General features: G+C 51.3%; 3 protein-coding genes across 3 annotated transcripts; 1 reads left to right on the plus strand and 2 right to left on the minus strand.

Annotated features, from left to right (window-relative positions):
* Nucleotides 1-108: 108 nt before the first annotated feature.
* Nucleotides 109-2,941, plus strand: MYCFIDRAFT_75544 (uncharacterized protein; the record flags this gene model as incomplete). The annotated part of the gene is made up of 4 exons (XM_007922191.1): nt 109-132; nt 183-381; nt 567-1,280; nt 1,344-2,941. The coding sequence occupies 4 exons, from the start codon at nt 109-111 to the stop codon at nt 2,939-2,941; spliced, it is 2,535 nt and encodes an 844-aa protein (XP_007920382.1).
* Nucleotides 2,942-3,530: 589 nt separating this feature from the next.
* Nucleotides 3,531-4,215, minus strand: MYCFIDRAFT_75545 (uncharacterized protein; the record flags this gene model as incomplete). Its single annotated transcript, XM_007922192.1, has 5 exons — nt 3,531-3,614; nt 3,676-3,747; nt 3,812-3,883; nt 3,945-4,043; nt 4,147-4,215. The coding sequence occupies 5 exons, from the start codon at nt 4,213-4,215 to the stop codon at nt 3,531-3,533; spliced, it is 396 nt and encodes a 131-aa protein (XP_007920383.1).
* A 1,181-nt stretch (nt 4,216-5,396) lies between these two features.
* MYCFIDRAFT_212992 (uncharacterized protein) lies at nt 5,397-10,053 on the minus strand (the record flags this gene model as incomplete). The annotated part of the gene is made up of 7 exons (XM_007922855.1): nt 5,397-5,458; nt 5,516-5,937; nt 5,993-6,078; nt 6,131-6,348; nt 6,409-6,471; nt 7,240-9,183; nt 10,004-10,053. 7 exons carry the CDS (start codon nt 10,051-10,053, stop codon nt 5,455-5,457), a joined length of 2,787 nt encoding a protein of 928 aa, XP_007921046.1. The 3' UTR covers nt 5,397-5,454.
* Between the last annotated feature and the right edge of the window lie 1,142 nt (nt 10,054-11,195).

Genomic DNA, 11,195 nt, shown 5'->3' on the forward strand with positions numbered 1-11,195 from the left:
CACTGCAAACAACGTTGTGCGGCCCTACTAGCCGTCCTACTCCGAATCGACGTCGATCTCATGTATCATCACACAATCTTCATATGGTCAAGGCCTCGTACAGAAACGATGCCAAAGTCAGCGAAGAAAGTGGTTCGTCTGCATGAATGATGCTACACAGCAAGCTCAACTAACCTCAACAGCGCAAAACGGACTCTCGTGTCACAATCGCGGACCCTGCGAAGCGGAAGGCTACGCTACCTACGGACGAAATATCCTCACCAGAAGGCTGCCCCAGGCCTCTCGGTCGCAAGTTGACTGGAGAGTTCAAGAGAAAGCGATCCATCTCAGACTCACTCAAGACATTATTCACGCTCAAAGACTACATCGAGGACGAGACTGGTTCGACGCGGTCTACGACCAACCTTTCCACGGCTGGCTCGGAGGACTCGCCTTTCGATATCGAACAGGCGAATGCGCAGGCCGATGCGCGAGCCAGGATTGCACCTCAGAGCCAAGGCCAATTCTCCACAGAACCGCCAGTCAGGAGTCAGGCACAAGAGGACTTCAATTATTGTGTGTCCGAGGATCCGAGACCAAGCAAACGGCAAAGATTCAAAGCGAAGTTGAGGCGCAGTTTGACGGCTTCGCGGACGACCTTTCGACGCACACGAAGCCAGCAAAGGTCAACGTAGCCGATCGCATCCGAGCATTTGAGCAGAGAGATAATAAGGTGATATTGTCGAGGCCAACACCAAGGTACAGGAAGACGAGAGCAGGGCTGGATGACGTTGGTGAAGATGAAGGCTCGGCAGGCGCGAATGAGAACGAGGAACGAGTGCCGCTGGTGTTTCCGCTTCATGTTCAGAAGTTCAAGAGGAGAGGGACGATGAGCAGTGCGAAGAGACCGGACACGCCACTATATCGAGCTCAGCCCGGCGAGGATGCAATAATCCATGCGCCTGCGCCACAAAGAACCATTCCACCCGTGAAGACGCCGATTGACGAGAATGTGGTTTCGCCTCTCAATGTCGCGCCTGTATCTGGTGATGTGCGGGCAAACAGCTCAGGGACTGTTGAAGTTGAGGCGAAGCCTGACGACTTGCGCAAGTCGAGCACTGATATGGAGAGAATATCGAGCAAGACAAGAACGAGGACATTCGATCCTGCCGCCCGCATTCCGCCTACAGCGCATCTACATGGAACGAGACAGCGCTGTGTTCGCCATAGGAGAAAGTCAAGCCAAGCTAATCCGCAAGACTTCAGTTCCAAACGCGACTTCTTCGAGAAAGGGCGAAATGGTGGGTGCTTTCATAGAGCTCTCTCTTGTGAGTGTCGCAGACACAGTGCTGATGATGTTGCAGCTCCGAAACACAACGATGCATGTCCTGACTGCGTCGCTGAGCTTGGCATCCGACGCCGTGAGATAACGCAAGCCGCGCCTGCTGAGATTGCTTTGTCTTTCAGAAGGTCGAACAGCAAGTTGGAGCAAGAAAGGCTCCTCTTCGGCTCTATATCTCCAGAGCCGATCATCAAGCCTCAACCAAAAGAAGTCTTCCCACACTTCGGTCGCGACGAGCCTATTGAAACAGTCGCGAAGCAGATGTCTCCTAGAAATTCTCCCGATACTACAGTCGCCACCTCGCTGGAAGTTCACCCACTAGTATCTGAGTCTTCTGATTCTGATGATGCCGACGAGTCACCAAGAAATGTACACTTCCGCAATCCGGTCAGCCCAGCCTCAAATGATGAAGGTCACGAGCTAAACTACGAAGACGATGGAGATGATGGAGGCGCGCTCATCACCACTTCTGATCTTGGCGATGGACTTGACGCCGTGATCCTCGAGCGTGGAGGTCGTCTGGAGCGTATCATCATGAACGAGAGAAATGGAACGCCAACTACAAAGACAATTGCCAGGATCTCACGCGAACTATATCAGATCTCGACCTCGCTTGCTACGACAGATCTAAGGCAGCGCATCTCAACAGATGGAACAGATTCATTGAGCGGCGATAGAACTATAGTGCTTGACACAAATCACAACAGTTCTCTCTCGGAGATCCTGGACGCCATCGACAACGCCACGCCTAGTTTCGCAATCATGCGAACCGACTCAGTTCGTATCCATACAAGCAGTCCAAGCGTGGAGCCAGTCAGTGCAGTTCGCGACTTCGCTTTCACGGATCACGAGCCACCGATGTTTGTTGAGGAGCGACCACTTTCTACTCCAGGTCAGCGCGTCGTTAATCTGCAGCGCATCGATGCAGACTACTTCCAGCTACACAAACAGTTCGGCAACAACGGTGCGGCAATGCATGACCTGGCCAAAGCAGATCATGGAGCACAAGGAAGGCTTGAAGCCAGAGCGGCTAGTTGGCTACTTTCGCGGACCACACCGCTCGGAGCTGGTGAGGATCCTTTAGCAAAATATGTGGCGACCGTGGATGCGTCAATGCTAGAGCCAACAAGTGCGAAGAAGCGGCCGAACTTTGGATCAGAGGATGTCGCTGTCAGGATTCACAGTCCAGCTATACCGGCAAAACGCAAGGACAAATTGCATGACTACCAAGCCGCCGTCCTACCTTCTCATATCCTCACCTCAGAAGACCTATCACCTCAACCTCCAACACCAACCTTCGCGTTGCCCGGTGGTGGTCTCAAAATCCCACACCCTTCTCCCACATTCTTCACGACTTCAACGTGTCCTTCCCTAGACAATAGTCCTACCAACCTCTCAAGCGTCAAGGATATCCCATCAACAATGGCTCGTGACAAGAACGCCGAACGAGAAGAAATGCCTTTCGCTTCTGATTTGTGGAAGTACTTTGCGACTACATCGAAACCTAATGACTCGAATTCCGCGATCAGAACGGCCATGCGTATGGATCGGGGTGATGCTGTTCAGCAGGCTGCGGCTATTGAGAGAGAGGTTAGAAGGAGGAAGATCAGAAGATCATGACTGGAGAAGCGAAGAGAGCGGTTGGTTAGTCTTGATTGGGAATAATACTCTTGTGGGAGACAAGTGTTGACACTCCTATTTTGGCTTCTGATCGTGAATTGGATGCTATCAAGGCGCTTTGGCATGGCAGCAGAGATGAAACAGTACCTAGGCAGACTATTAAGATTCTTTTGAGATCTCAAGAGGTTGTGTCATGGGTGTGAGATTCACGTCATCAAATCGCCACAATCTCCATGGCCGACAGTGGTTCCACGTCCTTGAGAGTTGGCCATCAAGAGAGGCTCTGAGTTTGACGACGAAGAGGAGTCAGCACTTGCAACCAATTATATTCCTTCCTAACGTCAACAAATTCTGTCAAAAGTTTGAAGAGCACGGTTGTAATTGCAACAGAACAACATACTGTAGAGTAGGAACTTAGGCTAGAGCCAAGTCAAACCCTGTCTACCCTAAGGCACCAAGGCCCTGGCTTCACTCGAGCCGGTCACATGCCTTTCACATGCCCCCTGGCTACCTAGAAGTCCCGATCCACTCCGAAAGAATCTATTGGTCCTGCAACAAAATTTACAGCCATCTTGTCTGGCTCGGCCTCTCATTTGGCCTTTCTACAGCCACTGTCGGGATGAAGCCCGCAGGTAGCAAGTGAGGAGGAGCCGGGGCCGGGGGACTTTACAAGCTAGTAGAGAATCAGTGTGATGGCGGGACTGTAATATTAATAAGAGAACTGACCTGCGTACCACCATCTTTTCTGGCTCGGCGTCACGTTTAACCTTCTCCCCAGATTGCGGGCGGGGCCTTAAAACATCTAGCTATTGGAGAATCAGTCTGATGGCGGTATTGTAATAATAATAATGAGATGAATCATCTGCTTACTACTGCATTTCGTGGCTCGGCGTCACGTTTAACCTTCTCCCCAGATTGCGGGCGGGGCCTTAAAACATCTAGCTATTGGAGAATCAGTCTGATGGCGGTATTGTAATAATAATGAGATGAATCATCTGCTTACTACTGCATTTCGTGGCTCGGCATCTCGTTTTGCTTTTTTGCAGCCACTCCACTGTCCAGTACCGCAGACAGCAACACTAACCCCGCCGGTGTTTGCGATCTATCAGAGCTGTAAATCAGTCTGATGGTCGGAATGATGAGTAACGATGATAAATTGATAATGATGATGATGATGATGATGACGAGTCAAATATCCTACTTACCATCGTCGTAGGAGCAGCAAGACCTTGGGTCGCAAAGAGGGCCAGGGCGGCCAAGATAATGGTCTTCATTGCGTCGTTCGAAGTGGAGCCCAGCGGTTGGTTGCTTGAATTATTTTCGAGATTCGACAGTGTTCTGGCGGCCTTATATGCTGTTCGGATGGCCTTCTACTGATGTTTTGACCGGGCGTGGCCAGGGCTGTGAAACGGCGAGAAACGCAAGATTTGTGGCGCCATTCGCACTAAATGTCGGAAAGCGATCACGCCCGGTACAGGCTGAGGGATTGACACCAGGGCAAGATCGGAATGAGCCAGACATGGCGTGTTTTGGGATCGCTGGGTCCGAGCCAAATTGGATAGCAAAGATGTGCGGACAAGATGGTACCGTCTGTGCAAAGGTTCTGTCGGAAGGCACCGATGCAGCATCACAGCATGCAAAATCTTCAGTTGTGCCTTGAAAGCCATTCCATCGACTGATCACGGAGCATTGACATCCTGATGTGAGGAAGCCGCTTCCAATTGTCTGTCATGCCATCAGAAATCAAGCCACGGGTCACATTGGAAGACCTGTAGTGTACGCACGTGCTGACGGCTCATCGACCTGGTCTCTTGGACTTTGTTTCCCGGATACGCCGATGCAAGCAAAGGCGGTCTCGAAGTCCCGTGTAACGATAGGTCATTGGATTAGTCTTGGCTGCTTTGTGGTTACCCTCGCCAAGACGATCTGATGTCTCTTGATTGCAGGGTGTCATGATTAGAATATGTCAGGGATCTCGGGAACAGCGGTGCGCTGAGACAATGCATCTGGATGGGCCCATCCGGTAAAAATCTATCTGTGTCTGCCTAACTGTCTATGGATATTTGCCAATTTGATTGGTTCTGGTATTGTCCTAGCCTCTACTTTCTGGTAACGGCTCCCCTTCTTATAGAGATATAGCTTGTGTCTAGATAGATAAAGTCGATTTGAATGCTATTTTTATTTATATATTTTGTTGTATTTAGTATGTATTCTAGCTCTGTTTGCTAAGCGAACTTTTCTAGTAATAGAACTAGATGGCTAGAATACTCGTTTGTAACTCTAGCAAAATATAAAATCTGCATTTAACATATAGGCAACGCTAGACATTTTTTCTTTTTTGTATAGCACACATATATAAACTTTTGTAAATTTAATTCTGGCAGATCTCGAGCTGTGTTGTAGTTGATACAGTGATGTAAGAAATAGAACTATATATTAGACAGAGAGAATGTCTATAGTTTCAAGCTAGCGTTAGCCCTATAACCACTTGTTAGCTACGACTGAAAACCAATTTACCTAAAGAAAAGGTTAGGAATAAAATCAAAAAGCGTAAAAAGAGTAATTAAAACTTACATGTTCTCGTGGAACCAGTTCAAAAGCAGGTTATAAGCCTTCTCATAATCCGCCTTGACAGCAGGATCCTTCAGATCGGCTCGTGCAGCCATGAAGCCATGTGCTTGGTTTGGCCACCACTGAACAATGTTCTTGACCTTGATAGCATTCTGCCACTTCTCCACATCTTCCTTCGGCTCATCCTTGGAAGGAAGCATGGCGAATGGAATTGTGATATTCGGGGCGTCGTTTGCGTCGACCATTGCTGGATGGCAGGCTGCTGCGGCCTTGAATGGTGTGCCCTTTTGTGAAGACAGGTTGGCGATCTTGCCGCCCCAGCAGTAGCCTAGAATGCCCCAGTCTTGGATAGCGGAGCGTTGCGACATGATTTCTGAGAGGACTTTGGGGATGCGCTCGAGGGTCTTTGGTGGTGCGCCTTTGATCTGAAAGAATTGTTAGAGGTCCATCTGAAGCGGACATCGTGAACTGAGGACGTACCTTAAGGAACTCTCGCAATTTCTTGCCCTTTTCTTCGGTGTCTGGTGGGTACCAGCTGTGATCTGCCGGTGATCCCTCGAAGAAATCTGCAGTTCGTCAGCGCCGAAACTGTGATTGGAAACTCCTCTATATTCTGACCTGGCATGAACACCTGGTATGGTCGCTCCTTGTCCCCGTGCGCAAGAATGTCGGCACCCTGGAGCGTCTGTGGGAAGAAACCGAAAATATCGTAGACGACCAGGAGAGCTTGCTTCGCATCCTTTGGTCCAGTTGCATATGTCTTCATGCCATCAATAGTGATCCACTCGCCCGTCTCTTTGTAGCCATCGGACACGATTGGAGGCACAGTGCAGCAACTAACAGTATGATCAGGCTCAGAGTCGCGCGCAGTGCTGCAGAAGATGGACAAGACTTACGCATGCGAGTGAGACATGTTTGCGTATGTTCGGATTCGTGTGATTGGTGGTGTGGTACAGTGTCTTGGAGTTGTAAAAGAGACAGCTTTTGAGAGTTGTGGTCGGGAAAGACTTCTACCCGCGGTGAAAGTGGTAGTAGGTCGAAGAAACATTTTTGGCTCGCAAGTGGGGTCGACGATGACATCCGAGGGGCAGGGCAGGCACAATGCAAATCTGGCGGTAGTACAAACGCTCGGTGACCTCTCACATGCCCTGCGCTATTCCGCTGTTCCTGGAATCTCAAATACTCTGCGTTGGGGAACCACGTGGGTGGGAATGTAGACTGTTGTTGATGACAGTGATGGTCCTTGGCTGTCAGAGAATCAGCAGCAAGACATTGACGGCCGGGCTCAGGTCCCTGTGATACCCGCCAATTGAAGGTGTTTAGAGCGACATCACTTGAAGATTGCCCGCAGAGCAGAGGAACATTTTGCATCTCATTCCTCTCAAATAAGCTCATGCGCGAAGCTAGTGTACAAGTGGAACGCAAGTGTCATCAATCCGGTCATTACATCCCAAACAGCGCTCATCAACTCCGAATCCATCTCATGCCTGGTGACTATGCTGTTCCGTTCCATCCCTAGAAGCTGCACTCTGTGTGCGAAGGAAAATGATCCATCAAGCTGGACCGAAAAGCTAGTCGGCTTAAAACATTGTACCGAAGTTCTCGTTGATGTCTGATAACGGTTTGCGCGGGCTCGAAGGGGCACCGTTGTCGTCGGTGGCTGGCTTGCGATGTCTAGAGCGGTGTAAGCGTTTCTGTTTGTGCGGATGGTCTGTGGGGCAACATACCTGAACGTGAAACCAACAAACAGTGACCGACCCATCTCGCCACCACGGTCGGCCATGCGCTCCAGTGCCTCCTGTTTCTCAAGCACCTCTTTGTATTTGGCCATGTCTTTCTCACTGCCGAAGTCATCAAAGTACCCAGCATCTGTTTCGGAGTCGAGCTCTGGCACGAATGGTGCACGGTCTTGTCTGATGCGATCCCAAGTGACTTCGCGGAAGTAGTCGTGTGCCTGGACCTGCTTGATGCCGCGCAGCCGGTTCTGCTTGACAGCAATAAGTCGTGTGATGAGATCCCACGTCCGGCGAGAGAGGAAGTAGTTTGGATCTTCATACTCTGGCTTGCGCAAGACGTGCTGCCAGCGCTTCAGATTCTGCCATGTCTCATCGACAGAAGCACCTGCGAATGGCGGATAGCCAGCGAGAGCCTCGAAGAGCATGCAGCCGAGTGACCAGTAATCGACAGTGAAGTCGTATTCCTCGCCCTTGAGAACTTCCGGCGCCATATAATCAGGCGAGCCGACGATAGACTTGGCATAGTTGACATCACGCTCACGCAGAGATCGGTATCCTTCTCGGCGCTCCTTGAGGGAACGCTCTTCCATGGGTCGACCGAATGGAATGGCATGAGCTGGAATATTTCCAGCTTCCTCCAGGCGGACACGCATGCTCTCGATTTTCGCGGGCGCGAGAAACCCAGCCGCAAGTCCGAAGTCAGTAAGCTTCACGTGTCCAGTGCCGTCGATAAGAAAATTCTCTGGCTTCAGATCCCGATGAATGTAGCCCAGCTGATGCAGGGCATCAACGCACAAGAACATCTCAGATATGTAGAATCGAGCGTGACGATTGTGCAGTACTCCAGTATTGTTCAGGAGAGTCCGGAAGTCTCCACCTGGAACATACTCCATGGCAAGGTATATGCTGCTGTCGTCTTGGAAGGCGTACAGGAGACGGGTAAGCCACTCGCTTTTGGCGTTGGTGAGAATATCTCGCTCAGTAAGAACGTGTCTGACTTCATCAAGCTTGTGCAGCAATTTCTTGCTCATGACTTTGAGGGCGCAAATCTCGCGAGTGTCCTTCTTCGATGCCAAGTAGACTTGTCCATAGCCACCTTGTCCGATCTGCGTAAGAATTTGAAAGTCGCCATGTCGTAGACGAGTGCGTCGCTGCCGGAGATTTGCGCGCTCGTGCCCAAGATACTGTGTCCACAGCTGATTGTAGCTGTCGACTTCTGCTGCGGCCATTGACGGAGTGGGCGAGGGATTGTGTGACTTGAATGCCTGGAGTCGTTTCTGTCGATTGTGGATGTACGAGAGAAGATCGTAGTAGTAGTCCAAAAAGTATAGCTGGGTCACGTTTGCCAATCTCTTAACACTCGGCTTTTGTAACTTCTCCACGTCTTCAGCAGTCAAACCTCCTGTTGCGATCTTGCTCTGACGGGTGGGCGAATGGTCCTCGCGTTGTCTATAAGGCTCCTGTCTGCTAGCAGCAGCCTGATTGATGAAACTCTGCGTCTGCTGTACTTGAGGGCGATGTGCGGGCGGAGTGTTCTCCTTGCCTGATTTCCTGGTTGGACTGCCTGGTGCTCCGGCTTTGGCGTCTTGAGCTGCAAACGGATCATAGTCAGCCTTGTTCGGTGTTGCGGTCCCTTGTTGCTTGGTATGGAGGGCGGAGTGAATGGGCTGTCCCTGTGTAGGCATGAGTTTCATGGCGTTGGAAAAAACATTGGGCAAGTCAAAGGCACCCGGCGGCATCTTGTTCTTGCTGGGACTGCCGTGGGGCGTGTGAGGTGGTGAGATGTATGCGGCATCGCGTTGGCCACCTGGAGTGCCTGGTGCGTCGTGCATATCGTTTGTCGAGCGAGTGTGTAGCAGTGGCGGAGGAATTGGCAGCGCGAACTCGTGAGGCGTGCCGGACGCCATCTTGTTTGGTTGGTCGTGCAAGGTCGGGCTGCGTAGCGTACGTAGCGGAGCGGAGCTTCGAGTTCAACCTGGTGCCTTAGAAGCTGCGATGGAAGTGCCTCGACGCTGCGGCAGCAGCTACAAAGGCAGCAGGGCAAACCTCAGTGATGTATGTGGTTGTGCGCTCAACAAGGAGAAGTTGCAGTTGACGCGTAAATTTGGATGCGGCTCTGCGGAATCTCAAACACGGAGACGTCTCCAGGTCAACGAACCAAGCTCCAAAGCTCCAGCCTCCACGTCGATCCATCTCGAACCTCACCAACATCATTCCTACATCTGCTGTGCTATTCCAGCTTTCCCATCAAGTCGACCTCCACGACATCAGACCGCACGAATTTTCGATCCCAGCCTGGCAAAGACGCCGAGATGTGATGCAGACCAAACATGACAGTGTCTTCCCCAGCAGGAGTCGTCTGCGAAAGGACTGAAGGCAAGAGTCGCACTCAGGTCTTTGGCCGTGACGTGTGACACCGGATATCACGAGCGCCTCCCATCCATAACTTTGACTGACGCAGAGACCGGCTTGCCCAGCCTGGTCCCGAATGAGCATCTCGCACCGCTACGGGAGCCTTACGCCGGCCTCAGACCATGACGTATGCTACGCTTCCGCTTCGCGAGCTTACATCTCGCCATGGCAGCCGTGAGCGGTGGGTAAGTGGTGAGCTTCCCTTTCCTCGTCACTAGCCACGTCTCAGTCAATTCGTGGTTGTACGACTCATCTATGGCAAAAGCTCGTTTCTCGCCGGCATTTGAGGATGATTTGGTGTTTGATCCCGACTGGACTGCGACCGGCTCAACCGACTACTTACTGGTCGAGAGACCAGGCCATGAGCCTGTCCCCCACTGCGTCCGGCGGCATTAGTGTGGAAGCCAGCGATGCTTGCTACGCTCGGCCGATCTAGAAATACTCGATTTCGTATACCGCCCGGCATTACACGCGTAAGACAGTGAGAAGCCGAGCGCCTACATCCGAACCAACGCCTCTCAAAGGCCATCGAGTATGTCAGGACGGATGCAAGCTGAAACATCTAGCTACTATGGCGCCGGTGTCTAGCGGCCTCGGCTCCGTCAAGAGCAACCATTCAAGAGCAGCAACTTTTAGAGAGATTGTCAAGAGAGTGGGTGGTTTGACTGGACCACAACCTCGTCAAGACTTGCTTTGAGTCTTGGTTGAGAAGCTCCGAAGGGTGAAGCCCAGCGCGCAATGGCATGGTTGGAAAGCAGCTAAGACACGAGGCCGCCGGTGGCCGTCGAAACTTTATCGATACAGCAACCGTGATGCAGTGCGCTCAGAATATTGTTCTTGCCAACCATCAGTGTCAGGTTGCCAGATACGGATACTCGGTCGATATCCTGAAACGAGGTAGCATTGCTCGGACCCAGCCATAATTTTGGTTGGAACCTCGATGCTTATGGTACCTCATCTTCATATGCACCGATCATTGAACAAGCAGGACAAGAGTCAGGGCTGTAAATCTGCATATGTTCATGACCAGCACGAATTAATTGCATGGTTGTGTTCTGCTGAAGACCGCGAAGGCACCGAGCATTGCATCGCTACCTCGGCCTGACCTTCACAGATGCATTCGCAGCCAATAGATCAAGATGCTTCCCTGGTGCAATGTTTCGCCCTGATCGGTACAAGATCAAGGTACCGTTATCACTTTGCTCTGGCCTCAGATACAGGTAGGGCGAGCTCACAGCCCTATCGTGCTTCCATGCCAAGTCACTCTGGGGTACTTGTCTCTACCGCGGAGTGGCACCGCTATGGAGAGATACAACACGTTTTGTAGATACCAAGTCCAAGATAAGCCTGATCAGTCCTTTCACCCGTTTACGATAGGCAGGCACCAGGAACACTCGCACCACGAGGACAAAAGCGCAGGGTTCGGACATTCGTCTTATGTCGTGCAGAAGGCGTCAATTGTGCATGGACACATTCCCCATTCGTTGGTGCCCATGGCGTGCCTTATCGCCATCATGGTGAAAGATACGTGATAG

The sequence above is a fragment of the Pseudocercospora fijiensis genome, assembly GCF_000340215.1.
Source record: "Pseudocercospora fijiensis CIRAD86 unplaced genomic scaffold MYCFIscaffold_1, whole genome shotgun sequence".
Lineage (NCBI taxonomy): Eukaryota > Fungi > Ascomycota > Dothideomycetes > Mycosphaerellales > Mycosphaerellaceae > Pseudocercospora > Pseudocercospora fijiensis.